This window comes from Tripterygium wilfordii, chromosome 13 (assembly GCF_013401445.1).
Source record: "Tripterygium wilfordii isolate XIE 37 chromosome 13, ASM1340144v1, whole genome shotgun sequence".
NCBI lineage: Eukaryota > Viridiplantae > Streptophyta > Magnoliopsida > Celastrales > Celastraceae > Tripterygium > Tripterygium wilfordii.
The window spans coordinates 13,116,878-13,131,206 of NC_052244.1; the positions used below are offsets into that span (position 1 = coordinate 13,116,878).

General features: G+C 41.8%; 2 protein-coding genes across 3 annotated transcripts; one reads left to right on the plus strand and one right to left on the minus strand.

The window, feature by feature from the left end:
* Positions 1 to 180: 180 nt before the first annotated feature.
* On the plus strand, positions 181 to 10,691 carry LOC120013865. 2 transcript variants are annotated; one of them, XM_038865826.1, is made up of 8 exons: positions 181 to 341; positions 519 to 5,676; positions 5,778 to 6,037; positions 6,123 to 6,252; positions 7,784 to 7,982; positions 8,066 to 8,401; positions 8,516 to 9,216; positions 9,828 to 10,691. In XM_038865826.1, exons 2-8 carry the CDS (start codon positions 637 to 639, stop codon positions 10,488 to 10,490), a joined length of 7,329 nt encoding a protein of 2,442 aa, XP_038721754.1. In that variant the 5' UTR covers positions 181 to 341; positions 519 to 636; the 3' UTR covers positions 10,491 to 10,691. The 2 variants fall into 2 exon arrangements, with proteins under 2 accessions (XP_038721754.1, XP_038721755.1); XM_038865827.1 differs by having other exon boundaries at positions 8,072 to 8,401.
* A 1,121-nt stretch (positions 10,692 to 11,812) lies between these two features.
* Positions 11,813 to 13,612, minus strand: LOC120013867 (red chlorophyll catabolite reductase-like). The gene is made up of 2 exons (XM_038865829.1): positions 13,233 to 13,612; positions 11,813 to 12,568 (listed from the first exon to the last, which is right to left on the minus strand). The coding sequence occupies exons 1-2, from the start codon at positions 13,593 to 13,595 to the stop codon at positions 11,951 to 11,953; spliced, it is 981 nt and encodes a 326-aa protein (XP_038721757.1). The 5' UTR covers positions 13,596 to 13,612; the 3' UTR covers positions 11,813 to 11,950.
* Positions 13,613 to 14,329: the final 717 nt, after the last annotated feature.

The following is a 14,329-nucleotide window of genomic DNA, read 5'->3' on the forward strand; positions in this document are numbered from 1 at the left end:
AAACAAATTCTTAATATTTCATGTCGTGTGTGCCAAAATACAGGTGGATTTGTCATTAAATATCTCAACGGAAACATAACTGCCACTAGTTTGGTCGTTGCATGAGTTTAGAGGATTGAGGGGCATGAGTGAATAAGTAATTGCTTAAGAGGCATGAACAGTAATGAAACTAAAATTATTTGGGTCGAAATGTAAACAACCAAAATTAGAAAACAACTCGTCTGGTGCTCTTCTTTAACTCGATCTTCTCCAACTTCGTCTCCCTCTACCCCGCCGTGCTGCTTTCTCCGCGGCGCAAGTTAGTGGTTAGACCGCCTCGTTTATATTGTACGCCTCTTGAGGTACGCTCCTCTGTTCTGCATTCCTATCCTTTCGTTTCTGATTTCTACTACTCGAATACTCCAAACCCTAATTCAACCATAAAACGGAGTCCTTCGAAGCCTTTAATTCGTTGAACCTGTGTTGATTATTAACGTATTTCTTGATGTATTTTATTATTGGTTTTGTTCCTTGATCAGGTCCAGATAGAGGGTTTGATTTCGTGATCATCATTTGCTTTGAGATCTGTTTGTTAGCAATAAAGGGGAATATAAGGTGGATGCGTAATCGGGCTAATATATTGGTTCTGGACCTGAGATGGCCAATCCCGGAGTCGGGAACAAGTTCGTATCTGTGAATCTCAACAAGTCCTATGGCCAACAACATCACAACCACCATCCACATCACGCCAGTACTTATGGGACGGCCCGGACCCGACCTGGTAGTGGTGGAGGCGGAGGCGGAGGTGGAGGAATGGTTGTACTTTCGAGACCTCGCAGCTCACACAAGACTGGGTCGAAGCTTTCTGTTCCACCCCCCTTGAATCTGCCATCGCTCCGCAAGGAGCATGAACGATTTGATTCATTGGGATCCAGTGGTGGGCCTAGTGGAGGCGTCCTGGGGAGTGGGTCGCGGCCCACTTCATCCGGTGTGGGGTGGACTAAGCCAGCTACAATCCCTTCACATGAGAAGGACGTAGTTGATTATCATGATAATGCTGATCGGGGATTGCAGATTAAGGTTGATGGTATGAGTAAAGGGAGTGGGAACCTGTATACACCACCGACTGTTCAGTCAGTCACAGTAGCAGCTGCAGTTTCTGGTTATTCACAAGTGGATAAGGCAATGGTGTTGAGGGGTGAAGATTTTCCTTCCTTGCGTGCAACTCTGCTTACCGCAGTTGGGAATGAAAAGAAGCAGAAGGATGGTTTGAACCAGAAACATAAACAGCTGTTGAGTGAGGAGTTCTCCAACGAGCAGAGGAATAGTTCTCGATTGAGCAGTTCACAAGTTGACATGCGTCCTCAGTTTCAGCCATCCTCACGGAATGGTGGGTGGAATGCAAACGGTGGTCAAAGTAATGGTTTGGGTTACCGTGAGCAAGCTAGGAAGCGGGATGAACACTTTTTGGGGCCACTGCCACTGGTCCCTTTGAACCCGAGATCTGATTGGGAAGATGATGAGCGTGATACTCGTCATGGTTTGACCGATCAGAGTCGAGACCATGGGCTTTCAAAGAATGAAACATATTGGGATAGAGATTTTGACATGCCCAGGGCTAGTGTCTTACCACACAAACCAGCTCATACTCTATCTGATAGGTGGGGGCAGCGTGACAATGAAGCTGGGAGGTTTTCTCCCAGTGAAGTCCCTAAAACTGACCCTTCTAGGAGAGACATCAGAACACCTAGTAGAGAAGGACGTGAAAGAAATTCATGGCGAGCGCCTTCTCTTTTAAAAGGTGAACTCAATGCTCAAGATGTTGGAAAGGATCGGATTGGTATCGGTGCAAGGCCATCGGGTTTGAATAGAGAAACTATTAAGGAGAATAAGTACATTCCATCCCCTTTTCGAGACCATATTCAAGTTGATGCTGGAAGGAGAGAGGTAGGGCATTCACAGGGAGAGAGACAATCTTGGAGCAACTTGGTGGATTCACATGGCAGTCGACGGACTGAATGGAATACACAAGAAGGATATGGCAGTGAACAATCAAACAGATATAGAGGGTATGCTTTTCATAATAGCACAGCATCTAAACCATCATATTCGTTGGGTAGTAAAGTGCCTCCTGTCAATGATCCCATACTGAATTTTGGTAGGGAGAAACGCCCATTCCTTAAGAGTGAAAAACCTTATCCGGAGGTCCCTTTTGTGCAAGACTATGGTTCTACTGATTTTGATGTAAGGGATCCCTTATCTGGAGGTCTTGTTGGGGTCGTTAAGCGAAAGAAAGATGTGGTGAAACAGACTGATTTTCATGACCCTGTAAGAGAGTCCTTTGAGGCTGAACTTGAGAGAGTTCAAAAGATGCAAGAGTTGGAGCGGCAGCGTATAATTGAAGAACATGAAAGAGCTATGGAGCTAGCTCGAAGAAAGGAAGAGGAGAAACTTCGGCTGGCAAGGGAAGAAGAAGATCGGCGAAGAAGGTTGGAGGAAGAAGCGCAAGAAGCTGCATGGAGAGCTGAACTGGAGCAAATTGAAGCATCTCGAAAAGCTGAAGAGCAAAGGATAGCCAGAGAAGAGGAAAAACGCATGATGATTATGGAAGAAGAAAGGAGGAAACAGGCTGCTAAGCAAAAACTTATGGAATTGGAGGAAAGAATTGCGAAGAGGCAGGCTGAAGTTGCAAAGGGGGGTGGCAGTTCTTCTTTACTACCAGATGTTACAATGGCTGGGTTGGCAAAAGAAAAAGAAGTATCTAAAGTGGCAGATGTCAATGATTGGGAAGATGGTGAAAGGATGGTGGAGAGGATAACATCTTCTGCATCATCTGATTCCTCTGGTCTTAGACACTTCGAGATGGGTTCTAGGCCTCACTTGTCTAGAGATGTTTCTTCAAGCATTGTAGACCGAGGAAAGCCTGTCAATTCGTGGAGAAGGGATGTTTTTGAGAATGGCAACGGCCCAACCTTGGATCTACCTGATCAGGATAATGGTCATCACAGTCCTGGGCGAGACACATCTTCTGGTGGAAAAACCTTTTCAAGGAAAGAGTTCTACGGAGTAGCTGGATCCATGCCTTCTAGAACTTTTCATAATGGAGGGATTTTAGATCCTCATGCTGATCATTTCAGCGGTCAGAGATGGAACATTTCAGGGAATGGAGATCCCTATAGCAGACACACAGAGGTTGAGTCTGACTATCACGAGAACCTCACTGAGAAATTTGGTGATACTGGATGGGGACAGGATCAATCTCATGACAGTCCCTATACTTCATACTCTGAAAGAATGCAACCTAATTCTGAGGCAGATGGCCTCTATTCCTTTGGGAGGTCACGTTATTCCATGAGGCAGCCTCGTGTTCTACTTCCTCCATCCTTTACTTCAATGACCAGAAGCCAATATAGAGGTAATAATGAACTCACTAGTACTTCAGATATCGCTGACAATGAGATGTCTTATGATCATGGAGCAAGAAGTAATGCTACCGTGCAGACTGGAAGTGGTCATCAAGGGACTCTTGGCCAGGCTGAAATAGCTGATATCCAGCGAGATAAAACTGAGGATGTGGATCAGAAATTGGGTAAGGGCACTGTAAGGTGTGACTCACAGTCCTCTCTATCAGTTACAAGCCCTCCTGATTCTCCAATTCATTTATCACGTGATGACATGGAGGAATCTGGAGATTTTCCAGTGTTACATGCTGCTGAAGAGGGTAAAGAGTTCGATTTGTCTGGTCCAGGGCCTGTAGGATCATCTATTGAGGCTGGAAAAGAGAACATTATGAGTGCCTCCACATCAATTGGTGATGATGAAGAATGGACTGTTGATAACAATCAACAACTGCAGGAGCAAGAGGAGTATGATGAAGATGACGACAAATACCAGGAAGAAGACGAAGTGCATGTCATAGGTGATGACCAGGTGCAGGAGTTTGAAGAGATGCATCTCGAAGAGAAAGACTCATCCCAGGTGGTCGACACCTTGGTACTAGGCTTCAATGAGGGTGTTGAGGTTGGGATGCCATGTGATGAGTTCGAAAGAAGTGCTATAAATGAAGAGACTATGTATATGATGCCTCATGTGCTTGTTGCCACTGTCGATGAAGAAGGATCTTCTAATGTCATGGATCGCGATGGACAAGTCATTCCATCTGTAAATGGTCAGTCTCAAGTGAGTTTTGATAATTCTTCCACAATTTTCCAGGAAACTGAGAAAGCAATGCAGGATTTGGCTATTAACCCAAGGATTGCTCTTAAAACATCTGCATCATCAGATCTGGTGGATCATGTGAACATTTCTAATACATCGGATTCAACTCAGCAGCATTCAGTCTCCTCTTCATTGGTTCAGACGGTTGTGTCTAGCGTAATTTCTGCCCCTACTCAGACAGAGGTACCTGTCAAGCTTCAGTTTGGGCTGTTTTCTGGTCCTTCTCTGATACCATCACCGGTTCCAGCAATACAGATTGGTTCAATACAGATGCCTCTTCATCTGCATCCCCAGGTTGGCCCATCACTGGCCCATGTCCACCCATCACAACCTCCTTTATTCCAGTTTGGTCAGCTAAGTTACATAACTCCTATTCCTCAGGGGGTACTTCCAGCGGCTCCTCAATCATTGTCTTTTATTCAGCCCAATGTTCCTGCTAGTTTTTCTTTGCATCAGAACCGGGGAGGTGCTCTGCCAGATCAACCTGCCCAAGACATTACAGCTGAAAATCTTATCAAGAACGGTATCGTGTCTGCATCGATGGATAACCAACCAGGTCTTGTTCCTAGGCCCCTGGATCTGTCTCATGGGCTCGGTGCATTGAATGTGTATAACTCAATGCCTGCAAGAGAAAATCCAGAAGTAATTCTGCAGGATCGTAAAGAGACATCTCTTATTGTTGGCAGCAGTTTAAGGCCTGACTCAGAACTTCAAACAGAAGATTCAGTTGTGAAGAACCTGAAAGCCATATCCACCAAAGATTTTGAAGGCCAGCCTACAACTGGTGTGGCATCATCTCAGTCAGTTGCCAAAGAAAAAGATACAAGCACATCAAAGAGCCAGGGCTTAGCATCAGCTGGCAGGGGGAAAAAATACATCTTTGCTGTGAAAAATTCAGGCTCAAGATCATCTCTTTTGGCTCCTGATGCCTCCATCTCAGATTCCAGTGGAATTCAGAGGAGGCCTCATCGTCAAAGAACAGAGTTTCGAGTTCGGGAGAATGCTAATAAAAGGCAATCTACTGGTATGGTTCCATCAAACCAAAGTGGGCTTGATGATAAGTCCAATACCAATGGAAAAAGTACTGGAATTTCCACAAGAATTGGGTCTCGGAGGGTGGTGGTGTCAAATAGACCATCAAAGCAGATATTTGATTCGGAAGCCTTGAGGCCAGATTTGATTAATTCACAAGGTATAGATTCATGGAGCAGGCCTGGAAAGGGAGGTGGAAAAGAATCATCTGCGAAGAGTCATAGCATTCCTCACTCTGCAGATGGAACACTTAAAAGAAACAGTAGCTCTCAGGAGGATGTTGATACTCCCCTGCAAAGCGGGATTGTGCGTGTATTTGAGCAACCTGGGATAGAAGCTCCTAGTGATGAAGATGATTTTATTGAAGTGAGGTCAAAGAGGCAAATGCTGAATGATCGGCGTGAACAGAGAGAGAAGGAAATTAAGGCGAAGACTCGCGTCACGAAGGTTCCTATGTACTTCCAATTCAATCCTTTTTTGGCATTTTTTGTTGTTTATTGTAGTTAAGTTGTGTTTCTTTTTTTGTGGTACACTGTTTTTTATTGCAGACACCACGTAATTCTCGTAATTCTCGTTCTACGTTGCAAAATACTATTCCTTCTAGCACATCAAATAAAATTTCCACACCGATGATAGGAGAAGGAGCAAGAAGCATTTGCTCTGAGTTGTTTGCCTCAGAGGGAAATGGCTTCTCAACCAGTGAAGTATCGGAAGGATTTAATAGCTTAGTGTCCCAACCATTAGCTCCAATTGGCACTCCTGCTGTGAAATCAGATATCCAGTCTGATATAAGATCCCAGTCAATCAAGTATGCACCATATCAATTAAATCTTATATTGGCAGAAAATAGGTATGCATAAATGTGTACACTAATATTATATGTGCTTTTGCAGGTCCCTCCAGACAAGCTCTCTCCCTGTTGGATATAGTGGCGGAAAGAATCTTGCTCCAGCCTCAAACAAGGTTCTGGATAATGTTCAAACGCCTCTGGATTCTTGGGGGAATTCGCATGTTAGTGAAGAGGTATGCATAGCTCTCTCCCTATTTGATATTGTTAAATGTCTTTCTATTTTGCCGCTTCATTTTGTCTGCGTACATCCTGCTTATCTCCGACTTCGCCACTGAGGGCCTTGTGCACGGGAGTTGTGTACCTTTTGTTGCATGTCTTCATGGCTTAGTACCTCACGATAAGCACACTCTTTCAGTTGTATAATTGCGTGGTTTGGGATCACTCCCAGTGATTGTTATCTGTGAATGCTGACCTTTTGTGTTTCTATTTGGGTGTAGGGCTTACAGATATAACTTTTTATTACCGGTAGTTTTTTTTTGAAGTCTAATATGTCAATTTTCACAGATTAGGTTCTTTTAGTGTTACTAGGATCTTTCTCTCTCAATGTGTGCACTTGCATATTTGCATGTGCTTCTCTTTTTTGCTCTGTTTGAGTATATTGTAGCCTAACTTCATTCTGGTTTTTTTTTTTCCTTGGGTATTGAGATTGATGAACATTGTTATTTTTTCTTCATTGGTAAACATGTGGCTCAATGGTAGAGTTGTAGGTGTGCAACCTAGAGGTCACATATTCAATTCCTAGAAACAGTCTCTCCACATATTACGTGGGGCTAAGGTCTGCTTACATCATACATATCCCGGACCCCGCCCACTATGGGGGTCTTGTGCACGGGTCTTTACCTTTTATTATTGGGCTGTGGAATTGATTGTTGATATTCATGTGTGTCTGTGCGCACTTCAAGAGACAGAATTATTCAAACAAACAAAAAGCATGCAAAAAGTTCTCCTCTCCTCCTTTCTCTTTTTCCTTCCATCTTTGTTCTGTCTCCAAACCAGCCGCCCCTCTTTTGTGTCCCCTCTTTCTGTTTTTTATATTCCTAGCTCAACTTCCTCCCCTCTTTACACGAACAGCCCCACCTTAGATCCCTTTTCTGGTTTTTCTTCTATCGTTCCTCTATAAATCTCTCTCTGTTTTTTTTTTCCCCCTTTCCCCTCCCTTTTCTTTTTTGTCTCTATTGGCTACGGCTTCCAACCTCCCCCCTTAAAATGCCTCTCCTCCTTCCCTTTTTATATTAAATGTCTTTTAGGGTTTTACTTGGGTTGTGGGCTTGGGCTTTGGGTTGGAATTGTGGGATGTCAAGATTTAGGCTTTCAACATGGGTTGGGTTGGATTGACTTAAAATGGATTTTGGGTATTTTTGTTTGGGCTTGTGGGTTTTATTTGTTGGCTTAAGGCAAAGTTAATTGAGCTTTAGGCAAAAAAATCAATAAATTTGGGTTTTTCACAATATATTTAAAAAAGAAAATGTTTGAATGAAATAAGAAATAAAAGCAAAAATGACCCGAACAAAATCCGGGTATTACAGTCTATGCTTGGGTAAGGCTGATTTCAAAAAGAATATTAACAGTGATTATTTTCGATCATAAAGATGTGTGCTTAATTAAACTATCGAATACATGTAAGCCTGTTGTGATTATTTTATGTCATGTAATTTCACTTAATGCGTGCAGAGATTTTGAAATTATTTTGGTCGTCTCTTATAGGTTCTGGTAATTTCACAAGCCCAACTTGATGAGGCTATGAAGCCTGCAGAGATTGATTCAAGGGCTTCAATTGTGGATCATTCCAGCTTAGTTAGCAACTCTAGTATATCGTCATCATCAATCTTGGCAAAGGACAAGTCTTTTCCTTCTACTGCTAGTCCGATAAATTCTTTGCTTGCGGGAGAGAAGATACAGTTTGGTGGGCATATACTTTCCACGCACTAATGTATTCTTAAATCTGTATTTGTGTAGCTTTTGAGGAATATTGTTTCTCATACTCAGGTGCAGTCACATCTCCAACAATTCTCCCTCCTAGTAGTCGTGCGGTTTCCCAAGGGATTGGTCCTCCCGGTGCTTGTCGATCAGACATCCAGATTTCCCATAATCTTTCTGCCACTGACAATGATTGCTCTCTTTTCTTTGAAAATGATAAGCATTCAAATGAATCATATGTACACATGGAAGATCCTGAAGCTGAGGCCGAAGCAGCAGCGTCAGCCATTGCAGTTGCAGCGATAAGCAGTGACGACATTGTTGGGAATGGGCTGGGGAAGTGCTCGATATCTGTTTCAGATACCAAAAGCTTTGTACATGCAGAAATTGATGGAACAGCAGCAGGTTGTGAAAGTTGCTTGACTATAGTTGTGATCTTGTACTTTTCTTCCATCATTTCAGATTCTTTTTCCTTTTATCAATGTGTAATGGTTTATGTTATGATTTGATCTTTTGCAGGAGTTTCTGGTGATCTGCAATCAGGAAGCCAATCCAAGGCAGAAGAGTCACTGAGTCTGGCTCTTCCTGCAGATCTTTCAGTTGAAACCCCGCCAATTTCATTATGGCCTGCACTACCTAGTCCACAAAATACCTCAAGCCAGATGCTTTCACATTTCCCTGGAGCCCCACCTTCTCATTTTCCATTCTATGAGATGAATCCCATGTTGGGGGGTCCATTTTTTGCTTTTGGACTACACGATGAATCTTCATCTAGTCAATCACAGTCCCAGAAAACTAGTACATCGGTTTCTGGTCCACTTGGTACCTGGCAACAATGCCATTCTGGTGTAGACTCATTTTATGGTCCTCGAGCGGGATTTACTGGTCCTTTCATCGGCTCACCTGCAGGCATACCTGGTGTTCAAGGCCCACCCCACATGGTTGTCTATAACCATTTTGCCCCAGTTGGACAGTTTGGCCAAGTTGGGTTGAGTTTCATGGGTACCACCTATATCCCATCTGGGAAACAACCTGACTGGAAGCACAACCCTGCATCTTCGGCCATGAATGTTGGTGAAGGTGGGGACATGAGCAATTTGAATATGGTTTCTGCTCAGAGGAATCCTAATAACATGCCTGCTATCCAGCATCTTGCCCCTGGGTCTCCACTTGTGCCGATGGCTTCTCCATTAGCTATGTTTGATGTTTCTCCTTTCCAGGTAAAAGTTGATTATTGATCTTAAGGGTAAAAAGCTAATTTGCAGCTTACATGACTCGCTCCCTTTATCCATATTTTTGTTGTTTGAGAGATTTTCATGGAATATTTTATTATGAAAATCATCGATTTTACATTTGCACAAAATATTCGAGGAAGAGGTTTAGTTGATTTCCTCGCCTTGACAGTAAGAAAGGACTTGTATGGTGGGAAAATAAAAAGGTACATATAATGCACATAGGGTATGGAGCCGGATAGATTTGATGCACAAAGGTCAAAGGTCTCTTTAGATCACTTTACTACAAAAACTATAGTTTAATTGTAATTTCTTTCTTTGAGCTTCAGTTTTTCATCTCGGATTTGAGATTTGGGTACTTCTGAGTTGAGACCTCTTAGGGAAGATTTCCATTGCACTCGTAATTGTTAGGACTGTATTTCAAATTCTATTGCTTTCATTCCTTTTTTCAAATTCTATTCTCGGACTTCAATTGTTATTTTTTGACTGCTATGTTGTTGTGATGTGCAATGGATCCTTCTAGCGGTGGACCATGTAAAATGAATCATTTGTGTTTTCTTTTGGTATAGCTAACAATCGAAATAAATTTTTGTTTCCAGTCCTCACCTGACATGCCTGTTCAAGCGCGCTGGTCACATATTTCTGCATCACCTCTTCAGCAATCTGTTCCTCTGTCAATGCCATTGCAGCAACCAGCTGAAGTACAGATACCTTCTCAGTTTAACCCTGTGCATCATCTTGACCAATCGTTAAGTAGCAATAAGTTTCCTGAATCTCAGACATCAGTATCCTCGGACAATACCAGGAACTTCAGAGTTTCGACACATGCAACTGTAACCCAGTTGCCTGATGAACTAGGTTTGGTAGACCAAACAAGCTCCACAAGTGCTGGGCTCTCGACCCAAAATGTGAGTATGGGCGTGAGGAGCTCCTCCATGGGTGGGGCCATGGATGTTGGCAAGAGTGATGTTCGGAATGGAAGTGGCAGCAACACCACTGGCCAAAACACAGACTCTGCTTTTAAGCCGTCATCTGCCCATCATAAGAATACGTCTGGCCGACAATATGGCAATTCCTCAGGGTATAATTATCAGAGGGGAAGTGGAATTCCTCAAAGGAATAGGTCTGGGGGAGAGTGGTCCAACCGCAGAATGGGTTTTCAAGGGAAAAACCAGTCTTCAGGTCCTGAAAAGAGCTCATCCCATTTAAAGATGAAACAAATTTATGTAGCCAAACAGACCCCTAATGGAACAGCATTGTGAGTGGAAATTTATCTTGTTGGGCGTTAGAAGAGGTTTCGATTGATTTTTCCAGAATGAGTACTCTGATTATTTTTTGGCAGAAGATATATAGCTTGTAGCAGATTAATCTCGAGTGTCTCGTGACTTGGATTTTCCGGTTTCCATGAATTGGATATACTGGTCTTGATAAGATAGCTGAGAGAACAGCTTGATTATTTGCCATTTTTGTTTCTTTCTACTCAGTTTTAGCGATGCGAGGGAGACTTGATGATTCTTCCAATGAAGCAAGTATGTCCTTGGATCTGACCTCAACTGAGAGAGTAAGAGGACAAGGGATTTGTACGCGAAACCCAGCAAAATGGTTAATGAGAGAGATGAACCATATCATTCCAAACCACAATTTACATGATCAGTGTCAACGCATCGAATTCTTTTCCATGAGGAGGGAATTTTGATGAAAATATAAATTTGTACGATATCGTTCTCAATTTTAAAAAATTGGTTAACATTGATTGACAAATTTAGATTACTTGACATGATTTTAAGGGTCTAAAACCCATATGTAGTTCTTTTCATCATCCTTATGAACTCATCGACATTCACCTCACTGTCATCTGTAAATTTCAAAAAAATACACACTACTGCAGGAGGTTACCAATGGAGAAACTTAAGCATGTAATAAGAAAAGGCAATTCAAACTAAACACACGCAAAACAATTCAACAACACGTCAAGTGGTTCTCAATATAATTTTTAAGGACAACTTACGGTCTCTATCAGCTTCCTCAACCTTCTCATTAATTTCCCTGCCCGTAAAATCTTTCTCCAGCTCCTTTGCTATTGATTTCTCTTTATACCATGAGCTGCCGCCATACCCGGCAACAGCATAGTCTTCCCACAGCAGCACAGCCTCCCGCTGCACTCTGCCCACACGAGTCTGCCCTCAGCACCCTCGGCACTTAACGAACCAGGTCGCTTTTCATTCTCCTCACACGGCACTTATATATATCTGAAGAAGAACAAGCCGTGTAGAACTCCACCAAGAAAAATAACACAAAGATAAATCAAATTAACACCAATTTACTTCAAGTACAGACCACATATATACATATATATATATAAAGGAATTGAATCTTGCACGTTATGCTGATGAAAGCAAGCTATCACTAGACTACAAATGTAAATGAGCAAGACATCACCGGATCACAAAATGCTCCTCCCAGTACTCTTGAGAGTCGAGTCGAGTCATTATTGTTTTAAGGTTCGTCCATTTGGTTTGGGAGGCCTATATATATTCATTGTAAAACCCTTAGGCTAGATTTTTAGTATACGTGCATTGTTTAGTTTTGTCGGAAATAACCAACTGATCAAATAACAGTTTAAGCAGGCTTCACATCATTAACCGTAGCAAATGTCACTAGGATGCTTAAATGCTGATGAAACAATGGATTACACACTATATTGATTACATGTTTTATGTCGTCAAATATTAAAAACAGTTCTTATAACTCCCAAGACTCGGTCCGCCACCTCTTGCCCAAACTGCAAGGGCATGCTAGCGCTCAAATCCATTTGAACTGCCTTGCTCTTGATCATATAATCCCTCTTCTCCAACTCACTTTTCTCATTTTCCCCAACAACATTACCACTTCCCTCGAAATCACATTCATCGATCCACAAACCCAAAACCTGATTAGCTATGGGACTAATATTATCGCGCATAATCTCCTCAATGCGTCCATCAGCTGCCTCACTCTTTATGCTGACCAAGATCCCGGTGGGAGAGACAACTTGGCGGAAATAGAGGGACGAGGAGAAGTAGGGTTTGGATTCAGGGACTAATTCGTCAAGCTGTCGTCTAAGGGGTTCGAGTTGATTGTGTTCGTAGAAAGTCTTGAGATAGTCGGGATTAAGAACAAGGTCCTTTCTAGGAGTTAAATCAAGGAAGAAAATAAGATACGTAGGGCTGCATTGGACAAGCTCGAATTGAAAGTGTGGTGCATTGGTGGTTGGTTTTAGGTAGACTTGTAGATTTGTTATGTTGAACGCATCCCCACTTGGTTGCTTCAAGTGTAACCAACTCGCAAGCATGAAGTCAATCTGTAGTAATTTAAGTAAATTAGTAACCCCTCATTTAAATTTTAAAAACAAAATAGTAAATTTGTAATATTTCAAAAATTAGTATCTAAAGTTTCTCAAATATGAATGTATGATGTGTCACACAATATTCCGCTACAATTAAGTGGTTAAACTAACTCTCATACAATCTCCTGACAATTCATCAGGCCATAAACTAAAGCCACCTTTGATTCCGCAATAATTAATTTTTGATTTAAATGCAAAGGGTTCACACAAATCCACTTATTGATTGACACATCATACTTGGGACACGTGAAACCAAGACACAAGTTATTATTTTGCGTGGCACGTCTATTAATTAGATCAATTTTTGACATTTATGCAATAATTAAAGCAGGGGTGGAATCTGGATAATGATCTAATATAAAGTATGGCACCTCACCCACTTAAACTTATGAGCTCTTTGAGGTAAGAAAGTGAGTAACCAAGCACCACTAATTGGTCATGAAGTTCAAGTGGGGGAAGCGAGATCATGCCGAAATAAAATATGCAATACTTTACGTCCAGTGTAAAAGACTTTTTGACTGAAATCAGGCAAGTAATAAAAATTTAATCTACAAAATTAGCAAAACCAAATCAGGAACAAAGAGAGTGAGAGAGAGAGGAAAGAAGAAGTATTAGTTACAGGAGAGGAATCACGGCCTTTTCTGATGCAAAGAGAACCTTGAGAACTATTGGTCTCGTTCTGATAGAATTCGACGTCCGGCGGAAGCGAAACCGGCAGGAGATGCGAGTCAAGACGGGTCTCCAAGGCCGCTATGAGAGTTATCATCAGATCCCTGTGAGGGGCCAACAGGTGGGGGAACTCCATCAATTTGGGGCGCGATTCCATGGGAGATGAGGCTGGGAAGCTAGAGGCGCAACGAGATCCCAAAAAACTAGTCCGTGATGGATTCTTTATTATTGGTTCTGATAATAATTTTGGTGGACGGAGAAAAGTAAGAGGAAGAGGGGAGGAAGGCACGCCAAGAGAGAGATGTACTGCCATTGGATTATCTTTCAATTCAAATAATTATCCACCCCACAATATTCAACAATATTTTTTTATCTTTATGCTGAAAAAAGAGGTACTGATGAGGATCCACGTGGGTCCCGCGACTCCTCCTCCTCACACAATGCACAAAAATCAAAATTAGTTGCCCTCTGAAGAAAAAGGATTCTACGCTAGTAGCCTACTAGAGTACTAGTTGAAATTTCATACACAGATTTATCATAACTTGCTTTCTTTTTTTCTTCTTATTATATGGAAAGGGGATGAGAGGCTTGAACTCGAGAATTATATAAGATATAATACATATGAGTGTTATATGAGCTATTTGTGATTATTTATCATAACTTACTTAATTGGTTAGGGAATATGCGGCAAAATATAAGTTTTTCTCGAGGATTTTTCAAACCCGAGATTCTAGCTTAAAAAAATGTTCTAATTGCACTCAGCTTAATGGCTAAACCACAATTCATTTAATTGTGCATGATTTGACTTGAAATTTGAGATTAACTTTATCCTATATGTCTAATTTGTGTCTAACTCATAACGACCAAATTTCATAAAATGTGGATATACATTTACCATGGATTAGACTTGAGTAGTCGAGTCTGGTCATAAATGTATAAACGATTACATTCGTGTATATTTGAATGATCAAATATTGTTCGATTGCGATGAAATTTGTTATGCACGGTCTTATATGGTTGATATGAATTACCATGCATGAAAATTAA

Bases quoted from the DNA above. Each gene is read 5' to 3' on its own strand.
- LOC120013867 (XM_038865829.1), bottom strand. From the start codon at position 13,595: ATGGCAGTACATCTCTCTCTTGGCGTGCCTTCCTCCCCTCTTCCTCTT. The intron at 12,569-13,232 runs GTAACTAATACT...AAATTACTACAG, and splicing joins AAGGCCGTGATTCCTCTCCT to ATTGACTTCATGCTTGCGAG.
- LOC120013865 (XM_038865826.1), top strand. From the start codon at position 637: ATGGCCAATCCCGGAGTCGGGAACAAGTTCGTATCTGTGAATCTCAAC. The intron at 5,677-5,777 runs GTTCCTATGTAC...TTTTTATTGCAG, and splicing joins CGAAGACTCGCGTCACGAAG to ACACCACGTAATTCTCGTAA. The intron at 7,983-8,065 runs GTGGGCATATAC...TCTCATACTCAG, and splicing joins GGGAGAGAAGATACAGTTTG to GTGCAGTCACATCTCCAACA.